The 17,057-nt window shown below is 35.1% G+C and overlaps 1 protein-coding gene across 1 annotated transcript in view; it reads right to left on the bottom strand.

The window, feature by feature from the left end:
- The window catches only part of Ahr (aryl hydrocarbon receptor), a 30,952-nt gene extending 16,976 nt beyond the window's left edge, over nt 1-13,976 (bottom strand). Inside the window, exons 1-3 of the mRNA XM_013510570.1 lie at nt 13,751-13,976; nt 6,131-6,234; nt 1,661-1,750 (exon numbers count right to left, since the gene is read on the bottom strand). Of these exons, the coding sequence (XP_013366024.1) occupies nt 1,661-1,750; nt 6,131-6,234; nt 13,751-13,961 (405 nt within the window). The 5' untranslated portion in view covers nt 13,962-13,976. The remainder of the gene's footprint in view (nt 1-1,660; nt 1,751-6,130; nt 6,235-13,750) is intronic.
- Nucleotides 13,977-17,057: the final 3,081 nt, after the last annotated feature.

Genomic DNA, 17,057 nt, shown 5'->3' with positions numbered 1-17,057 from the left:
TAAGGGATCATCCCTTTATCATACTGGAATGCCCTCTTTCCTCATGTCTCTCAGGATTTACTGCAATGTGATATGAAACACGTATTCTCTCTCTTTCTCTCTCTCTTACACGCACAAACATGAACACTTAGAAAAAAATTTCATGAAACACTTACCTTCGTGTGTGATGATATTGTGCACTCTATATTATTTTATTTCATTCCATCCTAAGCAACTAAAAAGAAAGTTTGACGGTGATCCACTATATCAACTGCATTATTACCCAATAGTGAGTCACAAATGCAGTTTTTAAAATGGTGCCTTAATATACTACTATGTCAGAAATGAATGTTTGCTTAAAGAATATTCAGGCTATGTGTATGAATGAGAAAAAGTAAACTGGAACACGGCTAATTTCTTAGATTTTCTTAACTAATATGAACAATAACAGCAAATCAGAGTCAATATAGTTTTGTAATTCACTAAGTTTCAAATAGGCTTTTCTGTATTTCCTTTGAAATCAAAGAAAAACAAAATTTAGACTAGTGGAAGTAGCCAGATTCCATTAGTTTAGTAATCAATTCTTAAATCATCTTTTAGCATTATATTATTTATGACATCTATTAAACAATTGCCAAAATTTAAAACATAAGCTAAAAGATTACATTTCCTTTGGTATGCATAAAATATGCATAGTCAAAACCAGTCTATGTAAGTGTCATATAGTGCTATGCAGACTGGCAACTTGAGGCTACCTCACAGTGTCATACCGACATTATTATTCAGACCAGAAGCCTTAGGAGATTCTTAGGTATGCAAATTCACAGCCATGCTATGACCTACTGAATCAGAGTGTCTGGGCATGGAACTCAGAGATTTCATCAAGTTTTATCAAGTTTTTCATGTGATTCTTATGCACATTACAATGTGAGAACCAGATACATAAAAATAGCAAGTATTCAAGTGTACTGTACTTATAATCAGCTCTCAAGTCCTAACGGATATTTGTGTCCATCAAACACATAATACAACTCCATTTATCCACCATTCATTCAATGCTGTTTAATAAGCCAAACATTTGCTCTCTTAAAAGACTTCCTGCCTACTCCTAACAGAATTTCTACCTTCCTCCGAAGATCCCTATCCTCCCATGTGAGTACTACACATTCTTCAGGTCAGTTTTAATCTATTTCCTTTATTTTCTGTAAGCCACCTGTAAGTTTTTTTCTCTTCTTTTCTTTTCTTTTTTTTTGGACACAGGGTCTTGCTCTGTAATTCAGGCTGGCCTTGAACTCACTATGTAGCCCAGAGTGGCCTTGAACTCATGACAACCCTCCTGCCTCAGCCTCCCGGGGCTATAGATGTGCACCACCACACCTGGCTATTCACCTCAAAATTTTTTATATGAAACTATTGATAAGTCAAAAAAGAAAAATCAATCAATCATATAAACTCTTAACGAAGTCACAGTGCTACCAATTATTAGTATTAGAAAAAATATATTAGCTGCAAAGGAACAATTTTTCATTCTTGTAGCATATATGCACATACACACATTTGTTAACTGATATTTTATATGTACAAATGGTCAACTCTATCCCTAAACTATAAGATCATAAGAAGTAGAAAGTTCATTTTCTAAAACATTTTATTTTAAATGCTATATGAAAAATCTATTTACTTGCTGAAAGCCCAGGTAATCTTGTATAGTTGAAGACACATAAAAGACCAAAGCATCTGTAGTGACAGCCAATACAAAGCCATTCAGAGCCTACAAGGATAAAAAATTATGTCAGTAACAGTAACAGAAATTAAAATTGTTACAACAACCAACTCTCAGATTAAAGAGAACTGCTTTTATCTCTGAAAATTCTTCCCTTCAAAATGTTTGAAACTGTTATACTGCATAAACAGACATAACAAATACCCCTGGTGTCAGAAGATACCTATTTCTATTTTCTGAATAGGAAAAATAGCTAAAGTGAAACCTCAAACACAGAAACTTTAATAGAACATTGATTTTGTCTTTTACCTCACACTCTAGGAGTTTCTCTTTTAAATAGATTATAGCTATTTTGTAAACATAAACTGTATAGAAATCAGCACTATAACCTAGCATATGGTGTTTTATGAGAAATGTAGCAGGTAAAGATGCTGCCTTGAGAAAAATTTAGATAGGAGAAAATATATTTTTCTACACAGATATTTCAAGCACTGATACTCTGTGTAATTTGGATCTTTCAAATAACTATAAAACGTTAAGTCCTTTATTGGAAAACAATACATCTAAAACACAGAATTCAAATATAACGCCTATAAAAATATATAGCACATAAATTTATTCATTAAAGTCTAATGAAATACTAGTATATTCATGTTTAAGCCAACTATTTTATATGTGCTAATGCTATTTACTCTGTCTGCATCAGGCTTCTTTCTCACTATCCCTTGCCTGCTTTTGGTCAGTTATTTACTATTATTCTGTATTATTTCTTTCTTTTAGTTTAAAAGTTGTGCCCTGTTCTGCTATTCTTCTAGCAGGTTTGTTAGTTCAATGTTAATTAATTTTATTCTCTCCTTGGATACCAAAAGTATTTTATATCACATTAAGAGTTTATTGTTATACATTTTAATTCTAAAAGCCTCCCTATTTCCTGCTTAAACTCAATTTAGTACAGGATGTAATTCTTTGCTATGCCATCATGGCTTACCTCTTCAGAGACTCTTTCTCCCAAAAGGTGAAGAAGTGGTCAGGTTAGTGTGAGGACCACACAGTGTGCAGTCACGTGTGGGCAGGGCTCCTATCTCTGTCTCTTACTGGCTTGGTGGCTTACGCCATTTACCCCTTCGAGCTTTGGTGTCATTTCAAAAACTAGCACTTTATTGGGTGGATAAGATGATGCATCTAACTTGGTACCTGCCATAGGGTGAGCACTCAATTACTCTAAGGCACGATACTATATGATAGTGGGAATGAATAAAGACTAGTTTACATGATCATTCCTTGAGAATTATAAAAAGATACATTGATAATAATTAGCTCATTCAACACTTAGCAAAGAGGACAGACGCAAGTCCTGGGGTTGAGCTAACAAGCTGTTGTCCCTGTGCTTATGATGCTCACAGAGCTGAGTGAATACACTCATTATGAGATGAGGTAAAGAAAGTAACAGTAACTCTCCTTTCACTCTAATTCTTTCACGTTCACGACCACTGCTCCATGATATACTTTTGAGAACTTGATTATAAGATCTATTATTTGGCAGGGTTTCTCTAACTGTTCTTATGTACTAAAGTGGCTTAATCCTCTACAAAACTCAAACTGGATACCATATTCCAGTTTTACAAATGAAAAAACTGAGGTACACAACTGTACAAGGTCACACAAGCAGAAAAAGCTGTGCCCGGAGGTTAACTTAGCCTGGCTCAGTAGCCTTTGTAGTTAACCATCATGAACTGATGCCTTGCAAATCGACTGTTCTTGATTGCAAATGGTTGCCTGGCTCTCATTCTTTAACTACAACTGGTGTATTGGATCTGTGATTGCAGAACTAATATATAATACCTGGCAATATTCCCACATATTGAGAACTTGAATATTCCATGATAAACACATCTCAAAATTGATATTCTTACATTTGGTGGGCAGTAACAATGTATTCTCCTATACTGTTTCATCCTAAAAATATCTTTTTTCCTAGAGAATAATAATAATTTATTATTCATATTATTTTAGAGAACTTCTTCCAAAGAGTAAAACAAATGTGGTACATCTGAAACACTCATCAAGATGTCAGAAGACAAAAGGATAATTTAGGACATGATATCAAATCCTTCTAGGCAAGTGTCAGAAATAAAAAAAGAGAACAGATGCTTAACATTTTTTCATAAAGCTCAAATGATCTTAAATATGTATAAGAGCAAGGTTATTACTTATACTGAATTATTTTCTTGACAAATTAACAGAAAGAATATAATAACTATACAAAGACAGCATTCTTTTGGTTTTAGTTACAAATTATTACCCTCTCAAAATCATGTTGAGGTTCCCTTAGTATTTAATGCAATATATGAGAAATAATCCACAAATCATACTGCCTAAGTCCTTTGGAGTTTACATCTGGCCACAAGCTGCCCTGGATGTTGGACATGGAGCTTCAGGATTTAACGTTTACTCCAATGGTTTTCAGTCTTGCTTTGGTCTACTTCCTTTCTCTCCCCAATTCTTTCCTCTTGGGATGGCAATGTTTACCCAATACCACTGTATATTGTATTTAACTTTCTTTTTTATTTCTACAGGTGCTCATACCTAAGAGTTCACTAGACACTTTGGACTTGGACTTTTCAGCAATGATAGAACTTGTAAGCCTGGCAACTCCTAGAGATGGACTAAATGAATATTATAATGAGATGAATATATGCCTTTTGGGGACCAGAGGCAAAGTGTTACAGTTTAGATTTAAAATTTCCCCAAAAGTCTCATGTGTTTGGAAGGTGACTGGATCACAGGTTGCTGTACTCGTGGGTGGACTCATCCTTTAATCATTCATACTTCATGTGCTCTTAGAAGTGGGGCACAGCTGGAGATGCAAGTCACTGGGGCTGTGACCTGGAAGGGTAAGTTCTTGTCCCTCCTTCTGATTTATTCCTTCTCCCTCAGCTTCTGAGATCCCATGATGTGAGCAGCTTTGCTCTGCCATGCCTTCTTCCATGCTCTGTACACTTTGGGGAGAGCTGACCATGGACTAAACACTAAAAATAGCCAAATTAAACCTCTCATCCTTTAATCTGTGCAGGTCAGGTATTCTGTCTCAGCAATGAAAAAGCTGATTAGCAGATTCTTCATAAAGAAACACGATCTTAAGCAAATGTCATGCTTACTGAAGAATAGTCTACAAATGGTTATCAATATAATTCACAACATGTGGATTCATTTTAACTGCGGAAGGGTCTTCAATTTTCAGATAGTTAAGAAATGTGTAATTCTAGCTTTGTATTAGTACTGTTCTGTGTCCTTGGCAAATGATATGCCTGTCTAAACATTTTTTTAAAAAAATCACTTGATCATAATTTAAACCAACTTATGAACTGCTGGGTCAATCAATCCATATTTTCACTTGGAATAAAGGATTTCTTTAACTTAATATACAACTCAAAATGTGTCTAGTCACACTAAACAGCAATTATTAGAATGTTTTCCTCCTACCTGAATGAGGAATTTTCATGTTTTAGCTAAATATACAGAAAGAGCTCCACCAGGGAGTGGGAGAGAAACATGCTTGAATATATTCAACTTATTTAGCATCATGAAAGCATGGTAAATTTTGAAAAACACAGAAACTTGGACACAATTAGAATAAAAGTATTATAAATTATTAGGCTGCACTGTTGCATTAACTAATGAACTAACGGGGTTACTAAAACTGGTGGCAACTTTTTGTCACATAGCAAACTCAGTTCTTCCATTCGGATCACCGAATGGAACTGGAAATGATCATGTAATGACAGGACCTATTATAGCATACATCTCATTCTATCTTATTTCAACAAAATAAGCTTCTGAAAATGCTAAGTGAGAATCAAGCATAGTGTAAGTTCTAAAAGAAAGAAAACAGACCTTAAAATGATTTAGAATGCTTTCACAGACAAATTAGAAACTCAGACAAATTTAAACAGACAAATTTAACATATTTAAACAGACAAATTTAACAAACAGACAAATTTAAACAGACAAATTTAACAAAACAGACAAATTTAAACATAGAAAGTAGGATTGAAGTTTTTGAGAAAAACTATAGCACATGAATTAAGTCAACATAACTGCTGAAATGAAATACAAATTGCAAGACAATACTGAAAAAGTTCAGATTAAGAAAACATTTAAAATGTTAAATAAATGCACTTAAGTATTTTTATTGAGCTAAATTATGGAAAGAAATACATGCCTTAAATACAACATGTAGGGTGATGACATAAACTCTAATGAATACACTTCACATAATTTCATTTTATCGGGTAGTAGTGTACACCACTGCTATGGCTCATAAGAAAATGGCACAAAACATTAGGTGGGAATTAGTAAAAGATCAGTTGGTTAATCTTACATTTACAACTTTCCCTATTTTAAGAAACTATATTTACTAAAACTTACCTGTAATAAAAGTTCTCCTTCTTGCAAATTCAAATGATCTCTGAACTGTGCTCCACAGTTATCCTGGCCTCCATTTCTATTGGCAGGGGAGGATTTTAATGCAACTGTAGAAAAAAACAGTAACAAAGTCGGTAGATTTTAAAATAAGCAATATTAAAGAGCTGTAATAGAATATCTCTGACTACCAAATACAGAGAATAATTTGAAACACTGGCATCTACTGAAACTACAATGACTGTGTAAATAAGTCTTTTGCCAGTAAGTCGTTTCCAATTCTATACTAATAACAAAATTGAAGTATATAATCAAGCTGTCAGCTGACAGGTTGTTAAATAAAATTTTTCATGATTTCACTATAGTCTCATCGTGTGACTTAGGAGTCTGAAAGGACTGTGTGATACTGGCATAAGCACTTGCCATTCCTATTTACTTGTTTATGAGACTAAAGAATGTAACCTACAAAAATGATTTTAACATCTGTCAAGGAACTAGTGGTAGAAAGGAGAAAGAAGCAACCATATGCCTTATTAAGCAATGTAGAATCCATTGTTTCTAAAAAATGTAGAATCCATTTGTTTAGCTCTTGGGTTAAAAAAAAACCTGTTAATACTGTTATTAGGTTCATGTTAAATTTATAAATCAACTCATGGAGAATTAATACATTTATGTTGAATTGTCCTATCAAATATATATTGTTTTCCACTTGTTCAACTCTATTTTTTGTCCTGTTTAAAGTTGTTCACAAATAAGATTTGATTTATTTGTATGTTTATTCCTAGGTACTTCATCTTATAAAATGTTTTTTCCTTCATTACCGCTTCTAACTGCACATGGACTGCATTCACAAAAGGAAGTATGAGGCCATGGTAGGATGTTTACATTGGAGGCAGCACGCCGTACTGCTACTTCTTGTCTCCTCTCACTGTGTAAGAGTGTGTGTGTGTGTTTGAGTTGGGAGACAGCACAGCTGAAATGGAAGTAATAACTATAGCTCCATTTACTTAGGCATTTGATTAAACACTTAAAGATATCTCAATGAAAAGCATGGGTTGCATGCCTGTAACCCAACATTCTTTGGATGGTGAAGCAGGAGGATGGCAGGTTTGAAGCTAACCTGGGCAACTCTAGGAGACTCTGTCTCAAAAAAAAAATGTGAAGTGCTGAGGATATAGCCCAACGGCAGAGAACCCCTGGGCTTGATTTCCAGTGTGTCAAAAACAAAAAACAAAACAAAAAGAAACCACGTGACTAATGCTATCTGATATATCTAACAGACATGGGTGTAAATTGTAGCTTTGCTATTTACTAAATGGGCTAAATGGGTAAGTTTTTGAGCCTATTTCTCTGTGTGGAGTGGTAATTAAAACAGAAGTCCATCCTATTGAGAAGGGTAATGAGAATATAGCTGGAGTTCTTGATATACAGCAGATCAACTGTTAAATAAAAGGTAGCTTGTATTACTAGCAGTGTTTCCAGAGCCTAACAACTGCCTTCTTTTAAATATAATCCTTAAATAATTTCGTTTTTTTTGGACCAGGAATCGAACTCAGGAGCTCGCGCTTGCCAGGCAGGCACTGTGCCACTCAGTTATATCCCTGGCCCATAATTTCCATTTTTATCTTTCAACTTTTCTGATCTTTTTTTAAACTTGTCATATTTAAATAAAAGAAATCACTAAACAAAATTGACTTGTCAGTCCTTTTAAAACTTTTTATTAGATTTTTATGTGCTAGAATAATCTGGCTCAGGGAAAACGCAAGATTTACCAATGACTAGATTTTCTCGCAGTTTAAGTAGTGTATCATATAAACATTTTTCATGTTTGCAGCATATTTTCTGGTAAACCATCAGTGCACGTGTCACACCAGAATCATGTGCCAAGTTCTTGCCTGTGCAGAAGTTGAAAGCTATCTCTCTGAAAGAAGAGATCAGAAGCCTGGCCTCTGAATATAACAATTTCAAAAGGCCAGAGAACAGATTTCCTTAGGGCAAAAAATAGTGAGGCAAACTCATCTAACAGTTTATCAAGACCAAAGAAAATTTAAACTTCGCATTGAAAGGTAGCGAATTACCTTATCTGTAAGTTATGTTCTTGCTGCTTTTTAACAGCCCAACTTGCAATGCAATGAACGCTCACAATGGCAAAGTGAAGGACAGTCTGCCACTTTCCCAAATACTTAAATATAAAGCACAATTTAAGTATAAAGCACAATTTGCACTAAGACTTGCTGGTAAGAAGAAACAAAACCCAAACCCTTACATTACAAAATATGCAAACTAAGCCTAAAAATGGACAGATTATCACAGTGTCAAATTACAAATGCCTTAGTAACCATGAGGGATCTTAAAATCAACTTTTAATCAGTGGAACTGATGTCAGTTCCAACTAGAGTCAACAACGGTAACATTTCTTAACCACAAGAAGTTGAATAAGAAAAACAGTATTTACCTCAGAGTAATTTTGATTTCTTTTGCATTAAGGCTTGTATTAAGGTTATTAGACAATGTAATTAGACATGAGGTAGACCTTGCCTTTAAGTAGGGTACACAAGCTACGGACATAAAGAACCAGAAAAGAGCGTAAAAAATATTGTGCCAGAATGGGATTTAATTAAGTATCACAGGAACTTGGAAGTTAGAAAAAAATAATGGAGGAATTCATCTTTCCAAACAGCAAGGCTTTTAACTAAAAATGCTGGAAGGGCGATATTGAATATGTGCAACTATTACTTACGCACACTTTGGGGACCATCGTGGGAGGTTCTATTTTTATGTTGGTTATCAGGAAAGGATTTAAGTAAATATTGTGCAAAGATGAGTTCAGGAAGGGTGGGATCATTTCCCAATGTCATCTAAAAAATACTATGGTGACGTTTTACAAAACTTGTTTTATGCCTAGTTCTCTCAATCTAAACTACATAGTTTTTAGCCTTCTATCAAGTTTTCCCTCTAGTTGCTGTCTCATAAACACTAATCCTCTCTTCTTAAAATGACTAGAAGGTATATTAATACTATTCACCTTCGTGTAGGTATGGATGGCATTAATTAGAAAGCAATGGAAGAGTAATAAGATAACACGAGATTCTATCACAGGGCTACTTCCTAACATTAGAGTGACTTTAAATTACTTAGTAACAATATATGATAATTATCACACTCTCCACCCAGCACTTTCCATATCTTATTTAATGTCCATAATCGTCTTAAGAGACTGGTACTCTTGTTTTTTCAATACATGAGGGAATGGAGACTTTTGGATGTTAAGAAAAGACCTAGGAAAGAACAATTATAATTTTTAGTTTTAAATAAAGTTAACAAAGTTGCATGACAAACAATGAGGCAAAAAATATTAGACCATCACATCTAACATTACTTCTAAGATTGTACCTAATAAATGTTAAATCATCACATCTAATATATTGTCTTTCCCATAGTATTTTAGATTTCATGAATTTAAAATATTCTAATGTAAATAATTGTGAGCTTTGTAAAATGGTATTTTAAGCATATACCATGAATCAAGGACTCAGACGTTCCTCTACCTCTTAGTCTTTGAAATAGTAACTTGAATTCAGAAATTCAGGTCTGTATAGGCTAATAACAACCTATAAAAAAACATCTTTTTTTTGTTTCTAAGTCTTTTTCCCCACAAATTTATACATCTCAATTATGAAGGTCTCACAAAAATAGTCTATGACTCAAATATAACAGAGGATATTAAACATTTCTTGTTACTGTAATGTTACATTTTAAATGGTACAATACAATAAATATCTTACTGAATTAATGAATGCCACATGATATCTAACCACTACTACTGTGAGGGAAACATTTTTCTGCCTTTTTCTTCTCATGAGATATTTAGCCTTTTAAACACAAAGACAGTCATTTCCAAATTTTTATTTTTTTTCCCCAAAATTTCATTTTTGGGATTGCTACTAAAAATACAACACTTACATGCAGATGAACATTTCCAAAAGGTAATAAGGAAATGTAATTAAAATTAATACATATTGAAATTACTCTTAGAATAAAATATCACACTGATGAAATTGGTGAATAGTCTAGTGTTTATTGTTTGACAACTATTAAGATACAACAACCCTAACATCAACCAACTTCAAAGATTAGGTTGTAACCACCCAAATCCTAGTCCCTGTAAATAAACTACTGTTCTTCATAGTCATTAAATGATTTATATTTTGTAAAATACCTTCCATCTCAGGATAGTGTGATAACTGACCTTAATACTCAGTAATGTCACACTAGTTCTACTTTACCCCACCTGAGAAATGACTAAGTCCTGCTGAAGTACTTAATACTTATATTTTAGGATGTTTCAGTTAATGAGAAACAGATAAATATAAATGATTCACTTCAAATGGAGACACTGCTTTTCAGACAGCAACAGTAATGTATTCATGCCTCCAGAGTTTAAGAAGATCCATCCAAGTTGGATTATTTAAACTTGCAATAAATAGATGTATTTTCTTGGAAAAATATCTATTGTTATAGTAAAACTTGAGTTTCCTTTCTGAAAAGATTGTATGATTATTCGTTTATATTGTTCTTTCCGCAGGAATTTGCACACCCCTTGTTTGCATCCTGTTATTCATTTTGAGCTTCCCTTCACTTTGCTATACAGTTTCCCTAACAGTGGGAGAGGGAGTCTAAGTGTACAGGAAAACCCTAAACACCGAAGCATGCTCCAAGTTTCTGACTTTGCATATAGCATTTTTCAGTTCTAAGGGTTACCCCAAATTTTATGCTCTGAAACACTGTGTTGTCATTCCAGACCAATGACATTCTGGAGAAGATGCTGAGATCTTTTTTGTTTTTAACTAATTTGTACCCCTCACCTTCCCTCTAACTCTATATTCCTTCCTCTATAGAGTAACCCAGGGTACTGTGTAGGACATATACACGATACTAAAACCTAAGTAAACACACTTATGGTCTTTCTAAAATTTTGTTATGGCGAACCAAATAATTTTTTTAAACTAGTTAAGGGCACAATCCAGGCCAGGCTAAGATGCTGCTGTAGACTCTGTAACATGCTTTTCAAAATTCTGATTTCTGTGTTTTTACATAAAATCCATTGAGTAAGCACGTAAGAGGCATGCCCTAGAATGTGCATTTCAACATGCTTTCCAGGTATTCTTGTGCCCACTGAATTTGGAAACAGCAGCGTACAGATTCTAAAATTAAAAATATTATAATTGATGAAATAATAAGACCCTATTGTAGATAATAAGATCCTACTGTCAAATACACTAGATCACAAGAAAAAGTAAACTAACTTATTAATAAAGAGCTGAGAAAATACTCTTTAACAAGAACTCCATGATGAGCCTTGTTACACTATAACATTCTTTAGAAGGTAAACCCGGAATCTCCTTTATTTGAGGCACTCAATAACAGAAGTCAAATTATATATGTATGCACATGTGTATGTATATGTGTACATGCGTGTACGTATGCGTGTGCTCACATACACACATATCTACCTAGAAGGCAGAAATTATGCTAAGACTTGAAAGGAACACTGGTCACACAAAATACCTTCAGTTTTGTTCTATTAGACAGTCTACCTATTTTTTAAAAAACATATGTAGTTTGACTTCTCATTATAAAAGACAAGCAAATGGAAAAGTAAAATAACCCAAGTCAATAAATCTATACCAGACTCAAGCTTCTAGGCATAAACTCTAACGGTAGGGATGACATCTTGCTGGAATCCCTACCAGTCAGGCATTAGGGCAGCATGTGAGTAAGTGCTAAGGAACAAGCCAGCATTCCAGGAACCTGGGCATGGGCATCAGGTTACAATCCACAGCAGTGGCCCCAGACATCAACATGCACCTAGACCCACAACCAGTATATGATTCCATAGTCTAGGGTGAGGCTCAAGAATGAGCATTTACAACCATTTCACAAGCGAGGCTGACGCTGTTCACTGAGGACATTTGTGAAAACCAGAGACCTAGGGAGAAGTCCTCAGAGTTTGCTATATGAGGGTTCCCAGAAAACAAAGACTAACTGAGATTCAATCAGAAAAAATAATACATGGAATCCAGAAGTTGTATTCTACTTTCACCTCTCTCACAAAAGACTGTAGAGCTGATAAACCTACACATAATACACAGATCTGTCACTAACTACTGCATAAGTCATCCCCAAGATGAACCGTTTGGTAAAACAAAACTGAAAATTCAAACACAGAGAAAATATAATGTCTACTGCAAAACTTTTAAAAGTTCATAGAAGGCTGTCCATTCTTTCCCTGAAGTCACTACCTCCTATCAATAATATACTGCCCAGATCATAACTGTTGAAACTCTACAGCTTCTATCCAAAAAAAAAAAAAAAAAATCATGTAAGTAAGCTTACAAACCAACACATAAAAAGGTGCTCACACCAAACACATCAAATCGTATCAACATAAATCTAAAGGAAAACTGTTACACAACATTCTAAATACAAATTACAATTTCAGTCTGTAAACATGTTGTCTGGAAACTGCCTGATGACCTAGTCACGCACTATCAGCATCATCTGAACGCTTCCTAGAAATGCAAAACGTGTGGCCACACCCGAGCCACCTGAAGAAGAATCTGCACCTTAACATGATCCCCAGGTAATTTGTCAGCACTCTCAAGTTTGAACGGCACTGAGACAGGCCACTGAGATTCTACCACAGTCTGTAAAATAACATGACTTTAGAAAATTCCCTTGAAAAATCTATGTTTGATTTATATACAGACAAAAGAGAATTATTTTACATGAGAAAAGTCATTGAAATATCATTCAAAACAAAAACTTCCCATTTAAAATACTCTTATGACGAAATATTGTATGATTGATGGTAAAAGGTAGCACCTAGCCAGTGAGCTCCAAACTCCAACCTTTACAGCTAAGTAGACTAAGGTACAGGGATGCTGCCTGGTTTGGTTAAAGTAAAAAGTTTGTCAGTAGCACAACGGAGAATGAAATTCAATTCCTTTAACTCCTATACTAACATGTGCTTTCTACTGAGGAAAAATGTTTTTAACTACATCTTCTTATAGTAAACATACATTTTTGTTTGCTTTGTTGTTTTGCCGGTACCAGGTATCGAACTCACGACCTTGCACTTGCCAGGCAGGCGCTGTGCCACTGAGCTAAATCCCCAGCCCCTAGTAAACATACATTGATATAAGAGATTAGAAGTACCTATAATTTTGAAAAGAAAAATACAACACAGCCATGAAAACAGAAATCATAGTGTTAATGTGTATCTTATTCTTGCCTTCTAAAAAAGAGAAAGACACTTTAAACAACTGAATTGGAAGAAGAATAGAACTAGAAATGAACATACATAGTTGGAACACATTTCTAAATACATGATTATTATACAATGACCCGTAACTGTAAGTGGCTGCTCTGTTTGATGAATGGAACCAGAAAATTGATTTTAGGAGCAATCACAAATTTGACTTTGCCACTTCAAGTTTTCCATATAGCAACAGATAAAACTTTTCTCACACATGGCTGATTTTTATACTGATCAACACAAGGACAGCTATACTCAATATGAAGATTTTGTAAACTACTGTAGAGAAATCAAAGCTACCATCATACCATCAAAGAAGCTTTTGGCTCTCAGGTAACTGACACTGAGCCTCAGAACCGAGAGTTTGTCCAGCTTATTAATAACATCTTGTGGAAAAGGCAGCAGACTAGCCAGACGGTCCAACTCTGTATTAAGTCGATCTCTATGTCGCTTGGAAGGATTTGACTTGACTCCTTCAGCTGGGACCGGCTTTACTCTGAAAAGCAAGCGAAAGACCATAAAAATCCTTTAAAAATAGAAAGCAAAAATAGCTATTGCATTATAACATCTCCTTAAATATTTTTGGAATATAACAAACTTTAAAAATTTACTTCAAATTTACCTACATCTTGACCAAATCTTCCCTTCATATCTTAACTAAGTAAAACAGGGAAGAGGTAAAATTCTTCCTAATGTTTTATTTAAAAAGCTTATAAACTCATCATAGGAACATGCTAAATACATATTGGGGAAATGCTTACCTATATTTCATGCACATATAGTAATCTGCAGTTAACAAGTCTACTAGAACTTTTTTCTCCCTCAGACATAGCCATTGTGAGATGAAAAAAAATAAATTATGTGAAAAGTGTGCCTTCTCTGTTGTCTTCCCTGAGCAGCATCTCAGCATAATTTATGTTGCAAATAAATAGAAAAAGAGTAAGTAAAGCTTATTTTCACCACTCCAGCCTCCACTTTCACCTCATTAGTGAAGACTTCCTAGACCCCTCTCATCACCTAATACAGTCCCTTGTCATTTGATACGGTCCTCAAATGTTAAAACAAGAACGGATTTGATTTTACTGATATTTCCTGAATGACAGATATTGGGTGGTTAATTCTGATTAACAGTAACTTTTGCTTTCTTGACTGAGCAGATTCTATTTAATTATTAGCTTTCGTTGTGTTAGAATGTTCAATTGGAAAGTTCGATAAAACCCCCAAGAATTCCACTCGACATTCACCTGACAGAAATGAGACTTATGGGAGGGAGAGGAAAATGAACTCAGAAATGAGAAATTGGAAACTTTCACACAAAGGCCTTCACCAAGATTTCACTGCAGAAATCAATCACTTATAGCGAATTTATAAATCATCACACACCCATGCTAAAACATAAAGAAACTAAAAAGCCAAGATAATTTTAAGGATATGACTCTACATATTTCCAGTGTATTCGTACAACAAAGACATTTGTGATAAGCCAAATGGAATTCTATTGTCATACAAAGCAGAAATTAGCTTAGGTACAATGCTAGTAATTTGCTTTGATCAAAACACTTCTAGATAGTTTATTTTTTAGTGATATTTGTAGAGAAAAAATATTTTGTGTAAGAAGATAAAGTATATATGAAATTTTATTATGCTTTTACATTGTCCATAAGCAAGTAATTTCTCTAGGACTGAACTATTTCTGTATTTCTTTATTACAGTTCATATTATTTCTCTTTTAAAAAGGGTAAGAAGTTGGTAAAGTGGTACATAGCTAGAAGTCAGTACTTCCCCCAGACTATTTGTATAATTGCATATTAAACAAAAATTGGTGACTGTTTCCCTAGCTACCTCCCCCTAACTACACAATACTCATTCATTATCAAATTTAAGTCATGCCTAATTACTGCATTTCTCCAATGAACCAACTAAATTTCAACTTTCACTTATGCTTCTTTACTTTCCTGTATAATTCTCTACTTGTTAATTACTAAATTGTTACAAACCACTTATTTGTACCTATCATATCCTGCACCCAGCTAGCATTGTGGGTGCTAAGTAGGAGTAACTGTGTGATGAAAGATTTTACAGAAAAAGCAGCATCTGGGAGGAATCTCAAAAGATGAACGGGATTTTGTGGGAAAGCAAAACTAGGGCGGACTGAGCCATGAAGCCTCCTCGCTGCACTGTGATTCCCAGGGAGAAAGACAGAGAAGGGACAAGAAGTTTGTGGCCAAATTCTTTCAACAAAGACTCCACACCCATGATGATGTGCCAGGTGCAGAATACTGAGTAGTGAGCACAACATACAAAAGCTTCTGTTCTCATGGCGCTTACTTTCCAGTTGGAGGACAGATGATAAACTTAGTGCTTTTCCAGCTGGAGGGTGTTCAGAAAAAGAAAGCAAGGAACTAAGAAGTGACGGGGATTCTGGTTTTGATAGCCAGGGAAAGCGCCTGGTGTGACGTATCACCACAGACACATATACAGTGAAGAGGGTGTCCTGTGGGTATAATGCAAGTGTTCAAGATGCAAGAAACTAAGTTTCCTCAAAGTCACGGTAGAAAACTGGACTTTGGTACCCAGGAGTCATCCAAAGCTCTGAGGTGTAGTGGATCCTTCTCATGTTTTGAAGGCAATAAAGATTATGGGAAGCAGAGGAGGGCTTGCTAAAGTTAAGATTCTCTCACCAGGAACTTCTTTCTGAAACATAAACCTCTAGCACTCCTCTAGTTAAACTTTCAGTAGCTTTGAAGTGTCCATATTTCCTAGTTTAGCACACAAAACCCTTCAGGATTTTTCCAGCCTCATTCAACCCTCTGGCTTCATTTGTTCTAGCTAAAAACACTTCTTGTCCATTATACCTTAGTTAAGAAATTTCCACAGTTGTCAACATGGATGCTCTGCAAGTCCCTGCTCATGACCTTCATAGTCCGCTGTCCTACCTCCCGAAGGATTAGCTGCTCTGCTCCAGAAGTCTTCTGTATCTTATATACAAATGTCTTGTACAACCATTCCACTAAGGAATATTCTGCACAGATAACTGCACATAAAGTGAAACTGTGTACACAAGCTAGTCCTGCAGTCTTGATAGCTGTCCAGTAATGATCATGAAACACTGGCCAGAAGACAGCAACACAGACACTGAAGTAAGACAAAGAGAGTAAGACACAGAGAAGTAACAGCACTTACAGGTACTTCTCTCTAGGTGGTATCTTGTGCTGCCCCAGTTCTATTCAACCCTATGTGATATTCCCACAGCCTCTGTAGTACTCAACCCTGTGCAATACCGTCAGGCTGTTTCTTTACACAATGCAGAACTGTCTATATGTCCAACATATTACTGTGCATCTTATTAAATATTTAGCATAAGATCAAATTTCTAAAAGTATTTAGTAATTCAGTCACATGTATCTGTTTTTCTGGCACTCTCATTACTCTAAATATGGGCATTTTGCTACCCTCAGGGCCCAGCATAAAGGATGATACAACTAGACTCTCAGATGTTTGCCAGCCACAAGTGTTGAGAGAAGAAATAAATGATCAGAGCCTGACAAAAGGTAAAGGTGGTGAGGACAAGAAAGGAGTGGCTTGAGGGGAGATTTAAACCTGACTCAGATATCT

The sequence above is a fragment of the Chinchilla lanigera genome, unplaced genomic scaffold, assembly GCF_000276665.1.
Source record: "Chinchilla lanigera isolate Chin_1 unplaced genomic scaffold, ChiLan1.0 scaffold00009, whole genome shotgun sequence".
Classification (NCBI taxonomy): Eukaryota; Metazoa; Chordata; class Mammalia; order Rodentia; family Chinchillidae; genus Chinchilla; species Chinchilla lanigera.
The sequence above is the reverse complement of the archived record's forward strand: the minus strand, read 5'-3'. Positions and strand labels throughout refer to the sequence as shown.